Raw genomic sequence first — 26014 nt, 5'->3', positions numbered from 1 at the left:
CGTCACGTCTACTGGTCTCCGCCCCTCCTCCACCACCTGGCCCTATGTGCAGTGCTTCCCTCCACGCCCCCTGGAAATCAGCTCCACATCCTTCAAGGCTGGCCAGGTATCACCTTCCTGACAATGCCCCATAGCCCCATCTCAGTGTCCTCAGGCCTGGAAGCGATACTTGGATCGAGGCTCATTCCATGTTCTTCTGAGCTGGTCACCACCACCACTGCCACCCCAGTAGCCTGTGAGCTCCTTGAGGTGGGGTAACAGCTTGTCATGGATTCTGGTCACAACATTTGTGTTCAGTTCAGTTCAGTTCAGTTCAGTCGTTCAGTTGTATCCAACTCTTTGCAACCTCACAGGCTGCAGCAGGCCTGGCTTCCCTGTCCGTCACCAACTCCCAGAGTTTGCTCAAACTCATATCCATCGAGTTGGTAATGCCATCCAACCATCTCATCCTCTGTCATCCTCTTCTCCTCCTGCCCTCAATCTTTCCCAGCATCAGGGTCTTTTCCAATGAGTCAGTTCTTTGCATCAGATGGCCAAAGTATTGGAGTTTGATGCTTTTGAACTGTGGTGTTGGAGAAGACTCTTGAGAGTCCTTTGGACTGCGAGGAGATCCAACCAGTCCATCCTAAAGGAGATCAGTCCTGGGTGTTCATTGGAAGGACTGATGTTGAAGCTGCAACTCCAGTACTTTGGCCACCTGATGTGAAGAGCTGACTCATTGGAAAAGACCCTGATGCTGGGAAAGATTGAGGGTAGGAGAAGAGGACAACAGAAGATGATATGGTTGGATGGCATCACCGACTCAATGGACATGGGTTTGGGTGGACTCCGGGAGCTGGTGATGAACAGGGAGGCCTGGCGTGCTGTAGTTCATGGGGTGGCAAAGAGTCAGACACAACTGAGAGACTGAACTGAACTGAACTGAAGGTATTTTCTTAAAAATCACCCAATGACAGTATTGGAGATAACAAGCATATTAATATTATGCCTACACACACAACAGCTTAACATGGAAAATGACACATAAATATTAACATTCTTGTTATTTCTAATATTGTCATTGGATGACTTAAAAAAACTAAATGGATCATGGGAGGGCTTGTCAAATACATCTCGCTGGACCCGCCTCTAGAGATTCTCATCAGTGTGTCTGGGGCAGAGCCCAAGAACTGGCATTCCTAGCAAGCTCCCAATAATGCTGATGCTGCTGGTCTGGTTCACTTTGAGAGCAGCAACAGTCTGGAGGCAACCAGCTCAGATGGCAGAGTTCAGAAGTTTTCTGGGAGACAAGTTTTTCTAAAAGAGGAAGTTGATCAAATATCTTGAAAGGAAATGGAGATAAATGGGAGAGAGTTTACTGTTAAACCAATGACATGTACTTAGAATTTAAGGAAATGAAAAAATGGGTAATTATTAATTTCAGGGAAAAGAAAATCTTGTGCAAAAAAGGAAAGTATTCATAATCACTGCAGATCCTTGGCTGACAGTGAATTATGTTTACAAAATTGCAATAACGAAAACACCAAATGCTGATTTAACTAAAAGTACCACATAACTGCACAGGGAGGTGGTGATGGTGGGTGGGGAGGGTGTAGATATGAAGAGAGGGGGAGAAAAGAGAGCTATTAGTAAATCACTCCTCACTTCCCCAGTGGGACGTCAAGCAGCCGCACCAGCAGGTAATTTAGATATGGGAAGTAAATGACCAAAACAGCCAGCTGAACAAGGGTGAAACAAGATGGCTTTAGAGAAGTGAGAAGCAGTTGCCAAGGAACATTTTTAAATTATGTGCATGAGTCGCTAGTGGTAAAGAACCTGCCTGCCAAAGCAGGAGATGTAAGAGAGGAGGGTTCAATCCCTGGGCTGGGAAGAGCCCCTGGAGAAGGAAATGTCAACACACTCCAGTATTCTTGCCTGGGAAATCCTATGGACAGAGGAGCCTGTTGCAGAGCTGTATACGACCAAAGTGACTTGGCATGCACACCTAAGGGTAGATACATTAGTCACTCCGATGCAAACACAGCTTTAATGATGAAATAAATAAAACTAATAAAACAGATACCACACAGGGAAAGTGGTGCAAGATAGAATTATAAGCTGGGTGACCTGGATCGGAGAACAGAGTGCCCAGGACCCCTGAGGGAGGAAGTGCCTGCTCCAGCCTGAGGGTTGTAACAGTTGCCTACATGGTTTCCTCTCTGGGTTCTAAAGCAGGCTTTCTTGGACTGCAAGGAAATCAAACCAGTCAATCCTAAATGAAATCAACATTGAATATTCATTGGAAGGACTTATGCAGAAGCTTAAGCTCCAATACTTTGGCCACCTGATGTGAAGAGTTGACTCACTGGAAAAGACCCTGATTCTGGGAAAGATGGAAGGCAAAAGGAAAAGAGGGCGGCAGAGGATGAGATGGTTAGATAGCATCACCAGCTCAATGGACATGAATTTGAGCAAGCTCTGGGAGATAGTTAAAGACAGAGGAGCCTGGTGTGCTGCATTTCACAGGGTTGCAAAGCGTTGGAAATGACTCATCAACTGAACAACAACAATCTAAAGAATGAGTGGGACAAGAGGCAGAGAACAGACGTGCAGAAGTGCAGAGGTTTCTGGGGATCAAGGGGATTCTGGGTGACTGGATGCACAGACACCTGTGTGCTATGCTGATACCCTAGGGAAGGTCAGTGACTTTCTGCACTATGCAAGGAAACTGGATGTGATCTTGTGTAGGCACCCAGGAGTCACTGGAGGTTTTTAACCAGAAGTCATATTGTTAGATGTGCTCTTTAGAAATAGAGACTAGAGGTGGGAAACGGAGGACATTTAGAAAAGAATACTGCAAAGGTCACATCCAAACCATCAGAAAATCTCATCAGTCCTACCCTTGACCCTGAGCACCCTCCATGGCTACAGACCTGATCGAACCCACCACCACTCTCAACTGGACTAGTACAGCTCTGACTGACTAGCTGTGCAAACTCAGACAGCTTGGTTAGTCTCTGTCAGCCTCAACTTAGCTGCAAAGTGGGTGACTCTATGGTCTGAATGCTTGTGTCCCTTACCCCTCGTGCCAATTAATATGTTGAAACCCTACCCCCCAAGGTGATGGTATTTGGAGGCGGGACCTTTGGAAGGACCTATTAGATCATAAGGATGGTGCTCCCATGAATGGGACTAGTGCCCTGATAAAAGAGGCCCCAGCCACTGCCCCTTCTGCCATGAGAGGACTCAGGCAGAAATCAGTCGTCTACAACCAGGAAGAGGACCTTTGCCAGAATCCAACCATCCTGGCACCCTGATCTTGGACCTCCAGCCTCCTGAACTCTGAGACATGTTTGTGTTCATCAGTTACCAAGTGGATGGTATTTTTGTTATAGACATCCAAGCAGACTAAGACAGATACTAACTCCTGCCTCGCCAGGTAGCAGATGATGAAAAGTTCTGACTTAGGCATTCAGAAAGACTGCAGGTGAAGTCCAGCCCACTGGTCATTCTTCATGACCCTGGACAGAGAGCAACCTTGCAGAGCCTCAACGTCCATACCTGGAAAGTAAGGATGACAGCCTCCACTGGAGTGAGGCTAGAGAAGGAAACAGCCGCAAACCCTTGACAAGGGGCCTGGCACCCACGGAAGGCTCTGACATATGACTGCCCTCTTCACACAAGAAGCCCATGTCTCTTAATTACCAGCAGGATCTGACAACCCAGACTTTCCTACAAGAGACTTGCATTATGTTAATTTTAACCTTTATCATCTCTTTGCAGCAGGACACTTCTCTGAAGTCACCTGGCTTACATCTGCTGACTGAATACCCTGTTCACACGGGCCAGAAATGGGGGGGACAAGACCAAACCACCTTAGCTCAGATCCGACCAGACTTCATCCCTCAAGGAGGTCAGAGCCACAAAGACCTAAAACAGTGATCATTCCACCACTGATGGAATGACTGCTGTATGCCGGATACCTCCACACAACATCTGATTCCATAATGACAACTGCCACACGAAGCATCCATTAATGCCCTTCAGGCAGCCACCTGTGACCAATCCCACCCACCCCTAATACAGTAGCTTTGGGGTGAGACACACGCCTGTCATTTGACAAGATATTTAACCTCTCTGTGCCTCAGTTTCCTCATCTGCAAAATGGGTACATTAATGGAACCAGCTCACAAAGCTGTTTTGGAAATTCAATGAGATGAAAATTCAGGTGCAGAGTGTGGCTCAGCACCCAGCATATAGCGAGCATTCAGTAAATGCTAGTGTTTCCATTTCCCCGTTACAGAACTCATCTGGCTGTGTTACAATCAAACGTTTACTAGTAATCTGTCCGACTCCATCCTCCTCCAGAGACAGGAGCACACTGCTGTCCCCTAGACGTGTCTAGCAGTAGAAGGTGCTCAGCAAACTTCTGTGTGGAATGATGAGTGCATGCTGATGTAGCAGCCCGCACTCCAGGGGGGCTAGCAGGGGGATCCACACAGAAAGGAAGCAGAATCGACAGGCAGTTGGAGGGACTGGGGGAGGCGAGGGAATTCCCTGCCCTCCAGCCCACCACGGTGAGCCCGCCATCAGTCCAAATCCTTGATGCTGCAGAGGAGACCGCGGCCTGGAGACCTCATTGGCTAACGTCACAGGCAGTTGTCGGATGGAGCGGACCCTTCCGGGGAATCCCAAGCCAAAGCCCGTCTGTCACTTGGCCGCCTCCCACTGCAGTTACTGTCTCCAGCCGCCTCTCGGAGTAGAAGGGGAACACCCGTCCCCAGAGCAGGACCCGTCGCGCGCGATGCCCGTGATCAGTCTCAAGGGGAAGCCTGGACCCCGGCGCCGAGGGGGCCCTCGCATCCCACACCCGGCCGCCAGCCCGGCCGACCCACCTGGTGCCGGAGACGCGGGCGCGCGGAGCGGCAGCCGAGCCAGAGGCCGAGGCCGAGGCCGAGCGCGGTGCCCAGCAGCACGGCAGGGACCAGCAGAGCCGGCGCGGGCCGCACCACGTCCCGGCCCAGCCGCAGCCGCGCGTCGCTCCCGCAGGTCGTCTCGCCGCGGGCCATCCGGGGGCGCTCAGGCGGCCGGCCCGCCGCCTCCAGCCCGCCGCCGCGCGCTGCCCCGGCCCGCCGCCCGGCGCTCCATCCCTGGCGGGTCCCCGCTGCCGGACTCCGCGTACCGGCGGGGCCAGGGGGGCGGCGCGGTGAGCTCCGTCGATTTCTCCGGCCTGTGTAGCCTCCTCCTCCCGCTTCTCTCTTTCCGGAGCTGCCCAGCCGGAGGGAGGAGCCTGGACCGTCTGCTCCAAACTTTGAGCCACCCCCGCCTCCGGCCCTGCCTTTTGTACTGAGCATGCCCGGCCAGAGGCGCGCTTCTCAGCCAGCAGAACCTTTGGGGAGTCGTGTTGTTTTGCAGAGGGCTCCGATTTCCAGCTGGGTAGAGGACCTCAGCCAGGTCCTCACCCGAGGAGGGTGTTGCTCGAGTTAAGTTTATCGAGTGCTTAGGATTTGTTAAGCCTTTAGCTTGATGATCCAAGTAACTTTCTTACCAGCTTTCTGAGGTGGGCGTTACTACATGCGCCCCTCCCCCTGTCGAGGTTCAGGGTCCGCGGCGAGTGATTCATTGCTGGTCTGACTCAGCGGTGCCCCAGACCTCTAGCAGTTGGCCATCCTTGGGTCGCACAGTCCGGCCCTGCCTCTGAACTTGTTTGCCTGAAGACTCCTGTTTACTGCTAGTTTCTTCGGAGATGGTCGATGCTTTGCTCTAAGATAACCTACAGGGAGATGCTTACATCCAGCCCTGGCTAGCCAGGGAGATGCCACGCGGTCACTCATTCACTCAGCCTATCCAGAGACCTTACTGTGTGAACCAGCACCAGGCCAGCCATCAATCAGACAAGGTCCAGCAGTGAGGATCTCGCAGGAAGATAGGCAGATGAGTTCAGCATCTGTTCTTTCTTTAAGCAACATTTACTGATGCTAGCTCTCATTCTGGCTGCTGGTGTACACACACACACACACACACACACACCCCTACGCTTTGGAGTTTAATCTGACTTCAAGGGTACACATACACACACATCCCTACCTTTTTGAGCTTGATCTGACTGCTAGGGTACACACACACACACACACACACACACACACACACACACTCACACACACCCCTATCCTTTGGAATTTAATCTAACTGCTAGGGTACACATACACACACACACACACACACACACACACCCCTACCCTTTGGAGTTTCATCTGACTTCTAGGGTACACATACACACACACACACACTCAGTCACTCACACACACACACACACACTCCTACTCTTTGGAGTTTAATCTGACTTCTAGGGTACACATACACACACACACATAGTCACTCACACACACACACACCCCTACCTTTCGGAGCTTTATCTGACTGTTAGGGTACACACACCACACACACACACAGACATACACTTCTACCCTTTGGGCCTTAATTCCCTATGAGGGCCAGAGCAGAGGTAACATACGGATCTGTTTCAACAGAGAGGGGTTTCAAATCCTTCACCTGGACTTCCAGCTCAAGTTTCTGGGTTTTCCCATCATTTCCTCTTCACTCCTTCCGAGCTGGCAAGATGGGAACTACTATGTAGATTTACTTTTGATAAATGAAGAAACTGACAGCTGGACTGGAGTCATGGCTCTTTCAAGGTTTTGCAAAATAGGAAACGGGGCACATAGAGTCACACCTGCGTCTGTCCGGCTTCAGGACTCACACTCTCTGCCACACAGCGCTTCTTAAATGTTTCCCTAGGAGCATCTCCAAGACTCTTGGGAACATATCTGAGGGCAAAACCCAGAAGTTCTTGCTTTATGCTGGCTATTTCTTTGGATACTCAGGCTTTTATTTTTAAAAATACAGTGTTCTTTCACTGCTATGTTTAAAATGGATAGCCAACAAGGACCTACTGTATGACACATGAAACTCTGCTCATTGTCATGGAGTGGCCTGGATGGGAGGGGAATTTGGGGGAGAATGGATAACTGTGTACGTATGACTGGGTCCCTTCGATGTTCACCTGAAACTGTTCCAGCATTGTTTGTTAATTGGCTGTACCCCAATACAAAATAAAAACTTTAAAATATAGCGTAATCAGGAAGGGCTAATTTTAAATTTACACTGGATCTGCTTCTGTGACTCTAGCCTTTTTTTTTGTTATGATAAACATACATGATGGCCTGCTTCAGGGAGATAACCTGAGCTGCCTATCTGTGAAGGACTGCAAGGAAGTGAAACTAACACATCCCCCTGCCAAGGCTTGCCATTCTAGGGGAATTTGCAAGGATTGAATAGTCTTTTTACTTTGTTTCCTCACCTCCCTCCCATCTCTGATCCATAAAAGACAACCAGGCCCTGACAAGATGGTTATTTTTGGACACTAACCTGTCGTCTTCTCCATCAGCTGGCTTTCCAAATAGTCGTCTTCCTTGCCTCAACACCTTGTGTCTCAGATTCATTGTCCTGTTGGTGTGGTGAGCAGAGGGAGCTTGGACTCAGCAACAATAGTGTTGTTTGCATTTTACTTTATTATACAGTTGTTTGAAGGTAGAAATCATCCTTTAAATCTCTAAAAGAATTAATGCTCCAGCATTTAGCCTTTGGCCTTGTCTCACTCCTGGCACATGCTGGGTACCACTGAGGGCAGTGAACCCCATGCGGAAAGCTTGTCTAATAAGTTCTCAGGTTCCCAAACCCCACTGTCTTGTCCCTGTGAAGTCAGGAAAGGCCTGTTGGAGGAGTAGGAGAAGGGGGCTATAGGCACCAGACTTCCTGGCCTGAGACTGCAGATAGAGGAGACTGAAGAGGTGTGAGCTGTCCCTGAGGGCCCAGGGGAGTAACAGCCCTTCCCCCTGCCCCCTGCCCCCTGCAGAGTTCTGGGAGATTCCTCAGCTGCTGACTCCTGGCTCCAAACATCAACTCCCCTCTTGGTGTCCCAAGAGAGGTAGGTCCCCAGTGTCTGGCCTCCCCCTGCAATGGCTTGGAGCAGGGCTTGGGTCCTCAGCCAGAGATAGGACTAGGTCGTGGCAGTGAAAGCACTGGATCCTAGCCACTGGACCAGTAGTCAGTGACAAGGGATCTGGCCCTTTGGCTTTGCAGAAAAGAATTTCCACAAAGACAGAAAGTAGTAAAACAAGTCAAGTATAGGAGGAGAAGGAATACAATGCCTGCGATAAACACACGGGCAGATCAGATGGAGAGTCCCTGAGCTGTGCCCGCGTGGCAGTTTAAGTCCCTTATATGGGACATTTCTTTGGGTTTTCCTTTGGCCAATCATTATGATTTGCCTGGTTCCCAGTCAAATAGATATTTGGTGTATCTCAGGATCCTCCCATGTATGCACAGGCATCTCTTAGCCAAGCTGGATTCTAATGAAAAGCCGTGTAGGTAGAACATCCCCCCGCAGCCTGACTATCTGCGCATCACGGAATGTGGGAATAGGCTCTGGAGCTGGTCCAAGGGCTCATCCACAACGAGGGCTCAGGCAGTGGGAACAGACTGGGTTGGACTGAACCTAAAAGGATGCGAGAACTGGCCTTGCCCGACGGCCACGAGCTGCCAATTTCCCTTCCAGCCCCTCTCCTTGCCGTCCTGTACCCTCATGGTTCTCCTTCTCCAAAAGCTTCTCAGTTCGCTAATAGGGGGAGGGGGAGAGGGGGAAGAAGGGGGCCTGCTGCGCCTGCGTAGACTCGGGATTCCGTCCACAGTGTATCAGGGAAGGCTTGCTGGAGGAGATGGGCCTGAGCTGAGACTTAGAGAACGGGGTAGGCATTAACAGAGGAGCACTTGGAGCCTCTCAGCTTTCTGGGAACAGGAGTCACCAGATCTGATTTTGGTAGAGCCCCCAGGTGAAGCACAAGCAAATCCAAGAGTGGCCACTTCTCGCAGGCCTCGCCTGGCTCCCTCTCTCCTTCCCTCCGTCTCGCGCTTGGTCCACGGCCTCCTGCTGGCCCGCCAAGCCCCAGATGCCAGTGTCTTGTTCCCAGAAAACTTTCCGCGGAGGCTCGCACTGAGCATGCTCGGCGGCAGCGGGGCAGGGCCTGGGGTCCGGAAGCTGCCCCAACTCCGCCGGCACCCGCCACTTGTGGGGTCGCGGGTCCCAGGCGGGCGATGGATTCCGCCAGGGGCCCGGGGCGCGCCACGTGGGTGCTGGCCGGGAGCCTGCTGGCCGCTGCCCTGGCGCTGTCCGCGGAGTCCGGGAACCTAGGCCGGCTCCCCGCGGGCCCTGGTCCCCTCCAGCACCCGCTGGGCCCGCAGCCTCTCCGGGACCCCTCCACGGCTCCCGGGGCGGGGCCTGAGCGGACGGCCCAGGTAAGGAGGGCCCGCCCCCAGTCTCGGGTCTGACTCCGGAGATTTGGTTTCCACCTACGCGCCTGGCGGGGAGGCCCCTTTGGGTTGGGGGAATTACCCGAAGGGGAAGGCGGGATCTGAGTAAGATGCAACCCTGGTGGATCCCGCTTGTGGCCGGAAAACTCCCTGGAAAGGTGGGGAAAGCGCTGTGGTTTGTGGCTGAGAGCTTGGACCTTCCAGGCGGCCGGGTCTATCCCCTTCGGCAACCTAAGAGCTCTGAGTCTTAGGGCAGGTCGCTTCTGATCTGTACCTATTGCAGGGTCTACCCCAGAGGGTCGATGTGAGCGTGTACAGATGAGTTCAGGAGTGGAGGTAGAACGACTTTCACTGGTGAGTGTTCCGGAAGACTGCAGCAGTTGATAAAAGGCACTATTGGCTGGAGTTTTCTGCAACTGCAAATGTTGCCATTTCTGCTTCACCCTACCCTTGCCTCTGTGGTCCCTAACTTGGGAGGGCACAGAGCTCTGGCTCACACCCTAGATACTTCCTCCTCCTCCTTTCCCAAATCTGATCACCAGTCCCACTGCCTTTTCCTCCTAATCATCTCTGATGTCTGCCCTTCTCCCATCCAGGCTGCATCCGTTAGGTTCAGTCCCCATCCCTCAGCCTCTGGCCTTTGATGACTGTTTCCTCTGGGTTACCCCCGCTCCCCTGATTTGTGCGTTCTACCATTCATGTCCCCCCAGCCTCTAGATGACCTGTCTGTGGTATACATCTGACCACTTTTCTCCCCTGCTCACACCCACTTTCACTCTGACCCCAGTTGCAAATCCAGGCTTCTCCTCCCAGGAATGTCTGTCCAGTGGTCCGGCCCATCGCTGCCTTGTGGGTCTCCCAGCCCTTCCTCAGGGCCTGGCTCCTCTTAGTCTGTTGCATTTTCTATCTATAGGCTTCAGGGTGCCTGTTATACTCGCTGCAGATATTTAGGTCTTTTAAATGAGATTCCTTTCACTATGATTGGTTCTCAGGCTTTCACTAGAGAAGACAAAATAATAATACTGTGTCAATTTTCTGAGCTTTTAGAAAGCTCATGATGAACATTTTCACAGGGTCCGTTCACTTGTTCATGTCCGTTGAGATGGGAAGTATCTGGCCCATTTTGCCCAAGAGAAAACCGAGACCCAGAGTGCCATGCCCCCTAGGCCTGTGATGTGCTCTCACACTCAGAGCCCACTCGCCTGTCTTTACCTGCTCTTTCCTTTGGAAAGTCAATGCCAGAACATTCATGTAGATGTTTGTTGCCAGGCCATTCCCAAGAGTGCTTTGAAAGCCAGAGCATGAATGCTCGTGCTAACTTATTATTAATATCTATCCCTTCCTGCAAAGGGTGAGGTGATAGTCAGTTACAACCATTTCCCAGATGTTCTGAAACTGCTGTGTCCAGTACAGTAGCCCTGGCCACGCTGTGGCTGTTTGAATTTAAACATTGCAGGTGCTCGGTGGCCCCATGGGTTAGTGGCTACCATACTGGACAGCCCAGAACATAGACCCTTCCCAGCATCCCAGAAGGTTCTATTGGAAGTGTGCTGAAAGGAGCGAGACAGTGAAGACTTGACTGGGCAGGGGTCTTCTGAGTGTTTATGGAAGGCCCTTTAGGCATCAGACCATTCTAGGTGCTTGAGATATGAGAGAACAAGACCCTTCTCCCGCCCCAAGAATGCTGGTTTCTAAAGGGCACCAGATGGTGTTAATCTATAGTGCTGCAGTTGGCAGTTCAGGCCGTAGAGAAGTGCAGCGGGCAGAGTGGACTGGAAGAGATGGCTTTGAGCGCTGTTTGGCTGGGGTGGTCAGAGAAGATGCTTTGGGGAGGTGACAGTTAAGCAGAGCCCTGGATGGAATGAGGGAGGGACATGGGTGCTTCTGGAGAAAAACTTCCCAAAGGAGATTGCAGTTGAGGACAAAGGCCAGAGATAGTGAGGACAAAGGCCAGAGGCAGGATGTGCTTGGTGTGGTCCAGGACCGCAAGGAGGCTGGTGTGACTGGAGCAGGGATGGGGGGAGGAAGGAGGAGTGGGTGGAGGTGGGGCCAGAGGATGGGGAGGGGCCACTTCAGGAAAGGTCCTGTGGACCGCAGTTAGGACTCAGGCTGTTATTTTGTTGGAAGCCGTGGGTGGGTTTTGAGCAGAAAAGTGACCTGCTTTGACTCGTCCTTTTAAAGCATCCCCGTGGTAGCTGTGAGAACAGAGGACCGAGGGCAGAGGTGTAAGTAACGACCAAGGGCGGAGGCAGGCAAGACACCAGGCAAACGATGGAGATGAAGTGGACCAGGGAGGTTAGTGGACGGCTGCTGAGAAGTTGCTAGATTTGGGATATGTATTCGAAAGTAGAGCCAGGGGACTTTGCTGTGATTGGATGCAGATTGAGAGAGCCGAAGGGAGGAGTCAAGAATGAAAACAAGGACTTGGGCCTGAACACACAGAAACTAGGGATATTATTAGCTCATATGCAGAAGCCTCAGAAGGCCATGGGGAATTCTGATTTGGTCTTATTGAGTTTGACCCTCCCCACCACGAGGCATCCAGGTAGAGATATGTAAGAGAGTGGTGATGGGTGAGTCCTGATCTGGGTGAAAAATCCGAGCTGGAGATCTTTACCAGGGAGTGGTCAGTGCACACATGCCTTTAAACCCAGTGTACACAGGGCCTGGCTGAGTTTTCTTTGGGGGTAAGTATGGTTTGGGAAGAGTGATGCGTTAGGGCAGAGGCCTGGAGTGATACCAAGGCCAGACCAGAAGGAAGAAAGGATTCAACAAAGGAGATCAGAAAATGTGGCTGATTTTATAAGAAGGAAACCAAGGCTGTGACCCATGGGTCAAGGAAGGAAGGTATTTTGGGAAGAGAGGATTCCCCAATGATGTTCATATCCCCATCCGTGGAGCCTGTGGGTGTGTTCCATCCCTTGGCAAAGGGAGATTGACATTGCAGATGAAATTCATGTTGTTATTCAGCAGACCCTGGATCATCCCGGTGGACCAGGGTAATCCTAAGGGTCTTTCAAAATGTAAGAGGAAGGCTGGAGAGAGTCCAAAGGAGATGTGACATTGGAAGAAGGTCAGAGGGATGCCCCGTGAGGCCTCAACCTGCTGCTGCTGGCTTTGAAGATGCAGGAAGGGGCTATGAACTGAGGAGGGTGGGCTGCCTCTAGAGGCTGGAAGAGGCTCCCCTACAGCCTCCAGAAAAGAATGCAGCCCTGCAGACACCTTGATTTTAGTTCAGTGAGACTCGTGTGAGACTCCTGACCTCCAGAACCATGTAATAATAAGCATATATTTGCTTTGAGTTGCTCGGTTTGTAGTGACTTGTTCAGCAGCCATAAGATGCTAATACACTCCCATAGCAAATACTCCTGGTGAGTTGTGTGCAATGGGGATGGAGAACTGGCTGCGAAATAAGACCATCGAGGTCATGATGACCTTGCCAGGTGACCTGTGCCATCTTGGAGAAGGGCTTCACGCAGGGAAGGGAAGGCTGCACATTGAAGTGGGTTATCGACTGGTGGTTGGCATGGTCTCTGTGGGACCAGGCTGCTCATGGTGGCCAAGAAGCCCCCAGAGAGGCACCCCCAGGCTAGTGACACCCAGGAACCGCTGAGACCTTAGAGACCCTCGGCCGAGAGGCCTTTCTGAGTCGTTTGCTCCCTGGGCACTTGGTATCCTGCTCCTCTCCCTGGAGTGCAAGTGTCTGTTGAGAATGGGGCCTTTGTCCTTCCGTGAAGTCAGGGGCCTGCCACAGAGCCTGCCGTGCGGTGAGTGCTGGGGAAAGAATAGATGGAGAATTCCGGGGGCAGGGACGGTACAGGTAGACGTGTGTGGGAGTTGGTGCCCCGTGGCACCACTGTCCACCCCAGAGACCTCACAAATGAATTCTTTAATTTTTTTAGTTAACAGATTTTAGTATTTAGAACAGTTTTAGATTTTAGAAAAGTTGTACACATGCAGAAAATTCATATGTATCCCCCGCCATGCACAGCTTCCCCTACTATTAGCATCTGACGTTAGTAAGGTATGTGCGTGCACACATACTTAGTAGCTCAGTCATATCTGACTCTTTGCGACCCTATGGACTGTAGCCCGCCAGACTCCTATGTCCATGGGATTCTCCAGGCAAGAATACTGGAGTGGGTTGCCATTTCCTTCTCCAGGAGATCTTTCTTGACCCAGAGATTGAGCCCATGTCTCTTGTGTCTCCTGCACTGGCAGGCGGATTCTTTTCCACTGAGCCATCTGGGAAGCCCTAGGAAGGTACATTTATTACAATTAATGGTCTGACCTTGACAAGCCATTGTAAAAGCCCATAGTTTATTCAGATTTCCTTAGTTCTTGTACCCAATGTCCTTTTTGGTCCCAGGACCCCACCCAGGACATCACTTTACACGTAGCTGTCACTTCCTTTGTCGTGAGGACCCAGTTTGGAGGACTGGGTGGGGATTTTGCAAGGTGCTTTCTGTTGGGATTCATCTGGGTGCGTCTAGCAACTTGATTTATGGCTGCTTGTGGGGTTTAAAAAATTTTTTTGTTCTGTTAGTTTTTCTTGTTGTTGTTTTCATATTTCATTCCAGTTTGTTACAGTGAAAAAAATACCCCACCGTTCTAAGCACATTTCAGTTTCTGAGCATCAAAGGAGACAGATTTAGATACATTAAAATGTTGTTTCTATGTTTATAATAATATGCAGCCACATAAAAAATAATGTCCAGAACACCTTGTCCTACAAAACAGCTTTGGGAATTTTCTTTGACTAGAAATTTCCCCAGTTTGGGAACATTAGCTTAGACATGAACATAAATCCAAGATACTGTTAATTAACTTATTTGAAAGAGTGGAATATTTAAGAAAGCTGTTTCTACCAGTGGAAACAAAGATGGAAAACTGTCAAATAACAGTGAGTTGCTTGGAATTCTGCCTGGCTTCCAGAAATTAAGCTGGGAACAGATGTCTGCCCACACAGTGAAAATGATCCAATTAGTAAGTGTTTCCTTAAATAAAACACAAAATGAAAAAAATGATTCCTTAGCTGACTCCCAGTCAAAGGGGAAGAAATATTGGATAAGGTGGACACTATGGTGTGGTCTTGAATTTCAGAAGTAGAGACGAGCAATTTAGAGGAATTCTTCTGGGATGCTTTGCTGTTGTTGTTGACCTTGAACTCTTGGCTGGACCAGAACTGGCCAGGTTGCTCTGCCATGAAATCACCCGCCCCGCCCAATGCACTGTACTTTATTGGAAGGAGATCCTTATGCAGGACCTAGAATGGATGCTCTTAGACTTTTTTTTTTTTCCTGGCAAATGGCAGCAAAGACTTATTCCATCAGTGTCTGGCACACAGCATTCTTCTCTGAGAAAATGGCACCTGTTTCCACCTTGTGGAAGGCATGTTATGAACTAGTGGTTGTTCTGGACACACATACCTGTCCAGGGAGATCTCGGGAACAGCGTTTCTACGAGGCGTGAGAAGGCTGGCCCCATCACTTGGTCTCTTATTATTGTCATTTTTGCTGTTGTTGCGGTGACATGGGCACATGCTCCTTGTTACAGGAAACAAAACAATGCAGGTGGCGTGGAGACAGGGGTCCCCTTCGACTACACACACACTCGGTCCCCAGGTCCCCAAGGCTAACACTTCTGCATACTCCTGCCTAGGCTTTTAAAAATAATACATGGTTATGATCCATGGTATTATATGGCATATTGTTAAACATGTAACTATGTATTAAATCTATAGGTAATTAATGCTAAACATATTATTAAATATCTACATATATTTTCAAATTACTAAATATATAAGTATATGTACTAACAAAGTAACTTACTAAATTTGTAACTATATGTACTAATATGGGGTTTCTCTGATGGGTCAGTGGTAAAGAGTCCGCCTGCCACTGCAGGAGACACTGGAGACTAGGGTTCCTTCCCTGGGTTGGGAAGATCCCCTGGAGAAGGAAGTGGCAACCCACTCGGTATTCTTGCCTGGGAAATCCCATGGACGGAGGAGCCTGGCAGGTTACTAGTCCAGGGGGTCACAAAAGAGTTGGTCATGACTTAGTGACTGAGCATGCACCCACATGCACTAACATAATTTGTATAAAAAATAAAGTGAATATAACTGTCAAATATATAATAATATATTAAATATTTATAAAATAAAATGTCATTTTTATTAAATGAGACTGTATTATTCATCGTATTGTGATCCAGTAATCTCACTTGATATATCTCAGAGTTTTTTCCTGGATGATCACAGATCTGCTTTATTTATGTATTTATATTTGTAGTTGTGGTAAAATATACATAACAAAATGGTCTTCTCTGGTGGCGCATCAGTAAAAAAATCTGCCTGCAATTCAGGAGATGCGGGTTGATCCCTGGGTCGGGAAGATACCCTAGAGTAGGAAGGGGCAACTGACTCCAATATTCTTTCCTGGGAAATCCCATGGACAGAGGAGCCTGGCGGGCTACAGTCCATGGGGTTGCAAAGAGTCGGACACAACTTAGCAACTAAACCACCACCACCACACACAGCAAAATTTACCCTCTTATCCCTTTTTAAGTGTACAGCTCAGCAATGTCAAACACATTCACATTGTTGTGTTGCCATCTGCAGAATTATTTTAATCTTGTGAAACTGAAACTCTGTCCCCATTATTCAACAACCCCCTATTCTGCTGTCCCCCAGCCCCTGACAGCCACCCTTCTACTTTCTGTCTCTATGAATTTTACATATCTCCTATAAGTGGAATCATACAGTATTTGCATTTTTGTTACTGGCTTATTTCACTTGGCCTGATGGCCTCAAGTCTCATCCATGTTGTAGCCTGTGACAGATTTTCCTTCCTTTTAGGGCTGAATGATGTTTCATTTTATGCATGGACCACTTTTGCATGGGCTTCCCTGACAGCTCAGTTGGTAAAGAATCCACCTGCAATGTGGGAGACCTGGGTTTTGATCCCTGGGTTGGGAAGATCCCCTAGGAGAAAGGAAAGGCTACCCACTCCAGTATTCTGGCCTGGAGAATTCCATGGGGTCACAAAGAGTCAGTCACAACTGGGCGACTTTCACTTTCACTTTTGCTTATCCATCCATCCATTAGTGGACATTAGGTGCCTTCTACCTTTAGGCTATTGTGAATAACGCTGCTGTGAACAGCACGGGGCTCGGCCCATGTCAAGGGCTCTAGCCGAGGCACTATAGTAATAATCATGATAATGATTATTATTACTGTTTTATAGTGAAGGGCTCTGAGCTTCTTTTGGGCTCAGTATTTCACAAAGATGGGATGGAGGAGTTGACTGAGCCCTGTTTGGACAAGTTTTCATCACTGAACAAGGCGAAGCAAGCTGGGAGGAGTTCTACACTTTCCAGAAGAAATACCTGAGGCTCAGAAAGGCTAAGAGACTTGGTCAAGGACACACAGCAGATAAATGGTTCCAGCTCAAATCTCGGTCTCCGACTCCCAAGCCTGTGTTTTATGTCCACTCTGTGAAAACGAGTGGGATCTTGGGAATTCAGAGGCTTGAGGCTCTCCCCACATCAGAGGGTTCGTGAAAAGCAGAACTGGGATTCAAACTCAGGTCTAACTATATGAAATTTCCACTACACTGTGCCGCCTCCCTAGACAGCTTCCAGGAATGCAGTTATATAATCCTCTCCTCAGATGCTGATGGAGATGGTAAACTTAGAAAGATTTACATCAGACGTCAGGATAAACAGGCAGCTCCTCTCCACGCAAGCCATTTACAGAAATGACTTTTCAATCACTCCTAGTATTTTCTTCAATAATGTCTTTGTGCCTTTGGACTTTTAGGACTTACCCCTTGGGATCTGGCCCAGTGTGGAAAACTCTCACGTTACAACTCCAGGTAAGTTTTTCTCTTGGTTGATTTTTTTATCGATTTGACCATGAGACAGAACCAGACCCTAAAGCCATAGACCTTCTGCTTCTGCCTCCCTCGCACCCTGCTCACCTAAGTACCTTAGAGAGCAAGGGGAGTGAGTCCCCTCCTGCAGTGATCTGGGGTGCACAGATCTGAGTCCAGGTAAGGCGGTGATTGATTCTTGGTAAGATTCAATAATAATTGGTAAGAATCAAGAATCAATAATGATTCAGGTAAGGTGGAATCTTGATTCTTCCCTGAAGCTGTCTGATGAAGAAAACGCAGAATGTGTGTATTAGTCAACTGTATGAGTTTCTTTTTGCTGCTGTAACAAGTTATCACAGATTTAGTGGTAAAACAATATAGATGTATTCTCATATAGTTCTGGAGGGTGAAAGTTCACAGTCAGTTTAACTGGTCTGAAGTCAGAGTGTAAGCACTCTCTCCAGGGCCCTGGGAAGAATATTCTTCCTTCTCCAGGATCTGGAGCTTCATTCTTTGCATCCTGCAGGTCATGACCCATCCTGCAGCCTCCAAGGCAGCAACATTGCTTCTTGCTTCAGTGAAGCAATGACCTTCTCTTCTGCTTGTCAAATCTCTCTCTGCCTCCCTCTGTAAGGACATCTGGGATTACATTTATGGCCCCCTGGATAATCCAGGTTACTTCCCCATCAATTAAAAATATCAATAACCTCAGATATGCAGATGATACCACCCTTATGGCAGAAAGTGAAGAAGAACTAAAGAGCCGCTTGATGAAAGTGAAAGAGGAGAGTGAAAAAGTTGGCTTAAAGTTCAACATTCAGAAAACTAAGATCATGGCATCTGGTCCCATTACTTCATGGCACATAGATGGGGAAACAGTGGAAACAGTGGCTGACTTTATTTTTGGGGGCTCCAAAATCACTGCAGATGGGGACTGCAGTCATGAAATTAAAAGACACTTACTCCTTGGAAGGAAAGTTATGACCAACCTAGACAGAATATTAAAAAGCAGAGACATTACTTTGCCAACAAAGGTCCGTCTAGTCAAGGCTATGGTTTTTCCAGTAGTCATGTATGGATGTGAGAGTTGGACTATAAAGAAAGCTGAACCCAGAAGAATTGATGCTTTTGAACTGCAGTGTTGTAGAAGACTCTTGAGAATCTCTTGGACTGCAAGGAGATCCAACCAATCCATCCTAAAGATCAGTCCTGGGTGTTCATTGGAAGGACTGATGTTGAAGCTGCAGCTCCAGTATTTTGGCCACCTGATGTGAAGAGCTGACTCATTTGAAAAGATCCTGATGTTGGGAAAGATTGAGGGCAGGAGGAGAAGGGGACGACAGAGGATGAGATGGTTGAATGGCATCACTGACTCAATGGACATGAGTTTGGGTAAACTCCGGGAGTTGGTGATGGACAGGGAGGCCTGGCGTGCTGCGGTTCATGTGGTCGTAAAGAGTCGGACACGACTGAGCGACTGAACTGAACTGAATTTAATCATATCTGCAGAGAGTCTGTTGCCATATAAGAGAACATGTTTACAGGTCACTGAGATTAGGATCTGGGTGTCTTTGGGGACCATTAGTCTACCTGACTTCCCAGGTGGCTCAGCAGTAAAGAATCCATCTTCCAATGCAGGAGATGCAGGTGACCCAGGTTCAGTCCCTGGGTCAGGAAGGTTCCCTGGAGAAGGAAATGGCAACCCACTCCAGTATTCTTGCCTGGGAAATCCTATGGACAGAGGAGCCTGGCAGGATCGCAGAAAGTCAGACATAACTGAGTACACATGCACTGAAAGTCTACCATACCAGCTTTCAGAAATCCAACTGAAACTAACTTAAGCAGTGAGCAATTAACTGTTGACCCTTATCGCTGAACTGCACAGGCCCCGGATCCAGGAGCACAGTGTTCTCAGGGCTCTATTTTTCTCTTTCCAATGAGGCTTCTGCTTTCGTCTGGTGAGTGTCATTCTCAGGAACATTCTTTCCATGTGAAAGTAACTGCTGCCTCTTGCAGAAAGGAAAAGACTTTCTGTAGCTCGGCAGAAGTTCAGGGAAGACTAATGCACACAGTCTGAGTCCCATGCCAGTCCCCAGTCCCATCACTGGTGTTCTGGGTTCTGGGCTTAAGTCTGGCCTCCTGGGGACCAGGATGCACTGGGATCCAGGTATGTCTGTAGAGACTGAGCAAGAATCTTACTGATTAGCTGGGGAGGCTGCCCTGAAGGGAGGGTCCTGGGCAGGCAGAACAGACTTTTCATCCAGAATTGACACAGGTTATGAATACACCTTGTTTTATTCCAGGGATAAACCTATTTCATTTTCTGGGGGAGTTAAAAGTATTTTTTATGTCTTTTGTTACTCTGCTGCACTCAATATGTAAGCAAATTTGGAAAACTCAGCAGTGGCCACAGGACTGCAAAAAGTCAGCTTTCATTGCAATCCCAAAGAAAGGCAATGGCAAAGAATGTTCAAACTACTGTATAATTGCTCTCATTTTATGAGCTGGGAATGTTATGCTCAAAATCCTTCAAGCTAGGCTTCAGTAGTACATGAACTGAGAACTTCCAGATGTATAAGCTGGGTTTTGAAGAGGCAGAGGAACCAGAGATCAAATTGCCAATTTTTATTGGATCATGAAGAAAGCAAGAGAGTTCCAGCAAATCATCTACTTCTGCTTCATTGATTATAATAAAGCCTTTAACTGTGTGGATCACCGCAAACTTGTGGAAAATTCTTAAAGAGGTGGGCTTACCCAACCACCTTACTGGTCTCCTGAGAAACCATAAGCCAGTCAAAAAGCAACAGTTGGAACCAGACGTGAAACAACGGACTGGTTCAAAATTGGGAAGAGTACGACAAGGCTATATATTGTCACCTTGCTTATTTAACTTATATGCAGAGTACATCATGCGAAATCCTGGGCTGTATGAAACACAAGCTGGAATCAAGATTGCTGGGAGAAATATCAATAGCCTCAGATAGGCAGATGACACCACCCTTATGGCAGAAAGTGAAGAGGAACTAAGGAACCTCTTGATGAAGGTGAAAGAGGAGCGTGAAAAAGCTGGCTTAAGACTCAACATGGGAAAAACTAAGATTATGGCGTCCAGTTCCATCATGTCATGGCCAATAGAGGGGGAAGAAGTTGAAACAGTGACAGATTTTATTTTCTTGGGCTCAGAAATCACTGCGGATGGTGACTGCAGCCACGAGGTTAAAGCTTGCTCCTTGAAAGAAAAGCTATGACAAACGTAGACAGTGTATTAAAAAGCAAAGACATCACTTTCCCAACAAAGTCTGTATAGTTAAAGCTATGGTTTTTCCAGTGTCATGTATGGATGTGAGAGTTGACCATAAAGAAAGCTGAGTGCTCAAGAATTGATGCTTTCGAAGTGTGTTGCTGGAGAAGACACTTGATAGTACCTTGGGCTGCAAGGAGATCAAACCAATCACTCCTAATGGAAATCAGTCCTGAATATTCATCGGAAGGACTGATCTGAACCTTACGCTCCAATACTTTGGCCACCTGATGTGTAGAGCTGACTCATTAGAAAAGACCCTGATGCTGGGAAAGATTGAAGGCAGGAGGAGAAGGGGACGACAGAGGATGAGATGATTATATAGCATCACTGACTCAATGGACATGAGTTTGAGCAAACCCCAGGAGATAGTGGAGGACAGAGGAGCCTGGCATGCTGCAATCCCCCGGGTCGCAAAGAGTTGGATACAACTTAGCAACTGAACAGCAACAAGCAGTCTTTACAAAAGACTTTATAGAAGTTTACAAAATCCGGTGTTTTCATTTGAGTAAAATAGATTGAGGTGATATCACGATAATCATGGGAAACTTTTGGTCACTAATTAAGCAGACGTTTTGGATAAGGGAGGGCCGTGCACTCAGGACTGTGGTTGTAGTGAGAGCAGAGGGTGGAGGAATGAGGTCACTGGGAAGGCTTCAGGGAGGGCTTCCTGGAGGAGGTGTTGCGTCTCAGCTGAGTCCTGAGAAGTAGCAACTAGCAGGAGAAGGAAACAGGGAGAGGCTTCCAGGCATGTGGCAGCCCAGAGGTGAGGGAGCCAGGGTGCATTCAAACAGCTGCAGATTCACCACCGATGACCCACGTGACAGCACGCTAGTGGGGAGACCGCTGGGTAGTGACGCGGTGGGAGGTGGTGGTCAGGTCAGAGCTTGATTTCCTTCTGTACTGTCTGTGGACAGTAGCAGTGTCAGTCCTCATTCAGGTCTCCATCAGAGCCCACGGCTGGGCCTTCTGAGCGCCTGGAGGAGCAGGGGCGTAGACACCCACACCAGAGACAAAGCCCAGAGTGGCCTTAAGATTTGAAGTCCAGTGAGTCTTTGTCCCGTAGCCCGAAGGACTGGACTGGGGTCTGGAGGTGGGTGTTCTGTCCCACTTGTGTGATTGACTCGAACAGTCCCAACTGAGCCTGGGAAAGCGCCTGGTGGTTTCCATGGTGAGGGCTCTCGATCCCCAGATGCTCACCTTTGTCCCCATTCCAATGTTGTGAACTGAACCACAGATACTATTCTGGGAAAAAGGATACTGATTTTATCCAGGATCCAGTTCCACATTCTTTTTTTTAAATTTTAATTTTTCCTACATTTATTTGGAAATTCTATAAACGGGGTTCCAAAGCAGTTCTAAAGACCTTGCTATCAGATAATACTCCGTGTAAGGAAGAGTGAAAAACAGGATTCATTCTCAGTCCATATACAGTTTGTACTTGGACAGAAGATAAATGTTGAAAAGGCACGACTCCACAATTCTGGTCACTTCAAAACAGGAATTTACAGAGTGGTTAGAGGTTTTCCAAGGGCATAGCTGGCGAGTGACAGAGCCAGGACTGGAACCTAGGGCCCTCTGATGCTAGGTATGTAGGAATCACCCATGCCTCCTCCCTTACCTAACGGTTCCTGACTCAGTCAGTCTAGAGGGGGGCCAGGAGTGTACATTTATGCCTATAGCTCAGGTAAGAAACACACACTTCAAGAAACTCTTCTTAAGCTCTATGACTCCCAATGAGAACTTCTCACCTTCTTGGCAAAGAGAGAAGTCATTCATTCATTCACACCCTTGTTCACTTACTCAGCAAAGATTTTCCAAATGCCTGCCACGTATCATGTGGTTTGCTTCCAGAGTTTAATCATTGCCTTTTGGTATTATGTAATGCATGCACGTTGCTGTTTTGCAGAGGAGGCACCATTTGGGATGAAATTCAGTAAGGAAATTGAAGTCTTTAACCCACCCCTGGCTTCTGCAGCCTCTAGTGGGCCATGGATTCATTCCGTCTTTGCTTTTACACACTCATGGCCTAGGAAGACCTTGTTTAAAAGAGACTCTGCTGTAACACACCGCCTGGTAAGTGACATGTTCATTTCTTTTAAAGACATATCAGAAGTTGTAAAGAAACCGGTTTTGGACCACTTGTGTAGAAAATGTCACAGGCTTTTGTTCCTCCTCCAAAAAACACCTATTCTTTCTCGTTCACTAAATATAGTTATCATTAGGGAGCAAATCCATTTTTCTTTACAGAGAGCTGCTTCTTCTATACGATATACAGCATTTAGATGAATAGGATGTGTGAATCTGAGCATGAGGCAGCCTCATCTGCTGGTGCTAAAGCAGTGCATAGAGTTTTGCTTTAACCGGATCGATTCACTTGCACCTGTTATAAAAACGCTACTACTGATAATGGTGCCAAATGTTTAAAAAGTATTTTCAGCTCGCCAGGCATGTTGTTATTCAGTTTCTCAGTCATGTCCAACTCTTTGCGACCCCATGGACTGCAGCATGCCAGGCTTCCTTGTCCTTCACTATCTCCTGGAGTTTGCTCAAACTCATGTGCATCGAGTCAGTGATGCCACCCAACCATCTCATCCTCTGTCGTCCCCTTCTCCACCTGCCCTTAATCTTTCCCAGCATCAGGGTCTTTTCTAATGAGTCAGCTCTTTGCATTAGGTGGGCAAAGTATTGGAGCTTCAGCTTCAGCATTAGTCCTTCCAATGATTATTTAGGACTGAGTCCTTTAGGATTGACTGGTTTGGTCCCCTTGCAGTCCCAGGGACTCTCAAGAGTCTTCTCCAGCACCACAGTTTGAAAGCATCAATTCCTGGGCGCTTATCCTTCTTTATTGTCCAACTGTCATATCCATACATGACTACCGGAAAAGCCATGGGCTTAGCGCTTTCTATGCACAATCTCACTGGAGCCTCATTATAAGTTTCTTAAACAGGTACTATTTTTATTCCTTTTTTACAGATAGGAACTGAAGATTGGAGAGATTAAGGAGTTTGTTCAGGGTCCCATGGGTCGAAGTGGCAGAACTAGGATGTGGGGCCCCTGCTCTTAGCCGCTGTCCCTGCTCCCAATGTTCTTCATACTGTGTAAGGTGTTGGTGCCACGTGAGGCTGACTCTCACCTAAACTGCCATGACTTAAAATGGCTTGAGAACCACTGGGTTCAGCCAACAGGCTACCACGGCTCCAAGCTCCTCCTTGGCCCTCGGCTACATTTTGTGTTAATCTCCTACATTTTGTATCAGATAGTTGTATGACAAATTATCACCAACGTGGTGGCTTAGAACAGTGAAATTTATTCTCTCCTTGTTCTAGAGGCAGGAAGGCCAAAGTCAGGGTGTCAGCAGAGCTGTGCTGTTACTGGGAGCTTGTAGGGGAAAATCCATCCTTATCTCTTTCAGCTTCGGTAGCTTTCTTTGGCTTGTGGCTGCATCACTCCAATCTTTATATTGGGATTCTACAGAGAAACAAAACCTGTAGGATGTGTGTATACACACACACACACAGAGATACACACACACACGTATGTGAAGGAGGGAGGGGGAGATTTACTTCAAGAAATTGCTTATGTGATTGTAGGAGCTGGCAAAGTCCACAATCTCCAAGTGTGGCCTGGAGACCCAAGGAAGAGCTGATACTCAAGTTGCAAAGGTCTCCGCACAGAATGCACTTTTCCTTAGGGGAAACCTTCATCTTTTTTGTTAAGACCTCACCTGAATGGGTGAGGCCCATCCACACCATGATGGATCATCAGCTTCCTTCAGAGTCCACTGACCTCAATGTTAAGTCTCATCTAAAAAATACATTCACAGTGACATCAAGAGGTAATTGACCAAGTATCTGGGAACCACGGCTAGCCAGTTGACCCCTAACATTTACTGTTATACTCTCCTTTCACCTTCTTGTATCCTTTTCTCTGTGGGCATGTCTTCTCCTTTTCTGTCACTAATGAGGACACTTGTCATTGGATTTAGGACCTGGCTAAATCCAACCCACCTGAAATCCAGAATGACCTCATCTTGAGAGCCTTGCTTAATTACATCTTCAAAGATGACTTTTCCAAATAGGGTCAGGTTCCCAGGTTCTGGGCTTTAGGACGAGCTGCATCTAGCCACCATGGTGGTCATCCGCTTTCCAGTCCATGCTCCATCCCCCTCCTGTGTGTCTTTGCCCAGCAAACTGTGTTTATCTGATTGTCATATGCAGGATACTGGGTGGGGATCTGAAGACTAGAAAGCCAGATGCCCGCCCTCAAGGACTTGCTGGGGTCCTGGCATGTCAAAGCATGAGGGTGGGGTCATGGACAGAGACTCAGCCAGAATCAAAGGCCTCAACAGCTCATGCTGCTGCCTGTGGTCAAAGTGTTCTCAGAACATCAATTCTGCTCTCTGCATCTTTGTTCGTTTCTATACTATATACAATGAGAGAGTGATGCTCTGGAGAGGGAGTGTGCCCTACGGGAGAATCAGCATATGGAGCTATACCTATCCTATCTATACCTATACCTACCTATACCTATCCTATCATAGCATATGGAGCTTTAACCAGCACACTGCCTGGGCAGAGTACAAGCTTCCTACCTGTGCGACCTTGGGCAGGTGGTTAACCTCCATGAGCCTTAGTTTCTTCATCTGTAAAATGGGAGAAATAGAATTCATGTGTGTACAGTGACAGGTATACGCCCGGAACTTGGGAAAGAATAGCCATTGTTAGGATTTTCGGTATCACTGAGAGCTGCCTTGGTCTGTGATTCACAGTATGGCTCCACCCACCGCAGATGAAGGTGGGTGGGGCAGACAGTGGGGATGCATGGCCTGGGGTCAAGGGGCTTGTGCAAGGATGAAAACAAACAGGTATCAGCTATGTTGACAAGGAGCAGCGGGGCTGGCATCCAGTGGGTGAGCCCTGGCTTTCCATTGGTTTCCAGGGGAGGCGTCATGGGGCTGTGTGTGTGTGAATTGCTCAGTCGTGTCCAACTCTTTGCAACCCCATGGACTGTAGCCCACCAAACTCCTCTATCCATGGATTTTCCAGGCGAGAATACTCGACTGGGTAGCCATTCCCTTCTCCAAGGGATCTTCCCGACCCAGGGATTAAACCCGGGTCTCCTGCATTGCAGTCAGATTTTTTACCACTGAGCCACCAGGGAAGCCGCTCATGGGGCTGCGGGAGGCCAATCCTGGGTGGATTCTCTGCCTGTTAGTGAGCGATCCAGCTCACAAGAAGCACCCCAACACACCATGGTCCGTGTTCACTCGGTTCCTGCTGTGTGGCTTGTGTACCCCACTCAGGACATGTGCGTGTTGAGCTGCTCAGTCACTCAGCCTTGTCTGAGTCTCTCTGTGCAACCCCATGAACTGTAACCCTCCAAACTCCTCTGTCCTTGGGATTCTCCAGGCAAGAATACTGGAGTGGGTTGCCATTTCCTCCTCTAGAGGATCTTCCTGACCCAGGGATCAAACCTGCATCTCCTG

At 48.4% G+C, this 26014-nt stretch overlaps 2 protein-coding genes across 10 annotated transcripts in view; one reads left to right on the top strand and one right to left on the bottom strand.

Moving 5' to 3' along the window:
* Positions 1-5299, bottom strand: part of EVC (EvC ciliary complex subunit 1) — an 89053-nt gene extending 83754 nt beyond the window's left edge. For 2 of the 7 annotated variants that reach the window (XM_043906210.1, XM_043906211.1), the window contains exon 1: positions 4875-5294. In XM_043906210.1, coding sequence (XP_043762145.1) covers positions 4875-5048 — 174 coding nt within the window. In that variant the 5' untranslated portion in view covers positions 5049-5294. Of the gene's footprint in view, positions 1-4874 lie in introns of all 7 variants that reach the window. The other 5 variants (XR_006341739.1, XM_043906215.1, XM_043906216.1 and 2 more) reach the window with 5 other exon arrangements.
* Positions 5300-9044: 3745 nt separating this feature from the next.
* The window catches only part of EVC2 (EvC ciliary complex subunit 2), a 154570-nt gene continuing 137600 nt past the window's right edge, over positions 9045-26014 (top strand). For 2 of the 3 annotated variants that reach the window (XM_043906207.1, XM_043906208.1), the window contains exons 1-3: positions 9045-9333; positions 17171-17225; positions 22436-22602. In XM_043906207.1, the coding sequence (XP_043762142.1) occupies positions 9133-9333; positions 17171-17225; positions 22436-22602 (423 nt within the window). In that variant the 5' untranslated portion in view covers positions 9045-9132. Of the gene's footprint in view, positions 9334-9411; positions 9703-17170; positions 17226-22435; positions 22603-26014 lie in introns of those variants that run through there. The other variant, XM_043906209.1, reaches the window with a different exon arrangement.

The sequence above is a fragment of the Cervus elaphus genome, chromosome 6 (assembly GCF_910594005.1).
Source record: "Cervus elaphus chromosome 6, mCerEla1.1, whole genome shotgun sequence".
NCBI classification, from domain to species: domain Eukaryota; kingdom Metazoa; phylum Chordata; class Mammalia; order Artiodactyla; family Cervidae; genus Cervus; species Cervus elaphus.
The sequence above is the reverse complement of the archived record's forward strand: the minus strand, read 5'-3'. Positions and strand labels throughout refer to the sequence as shown.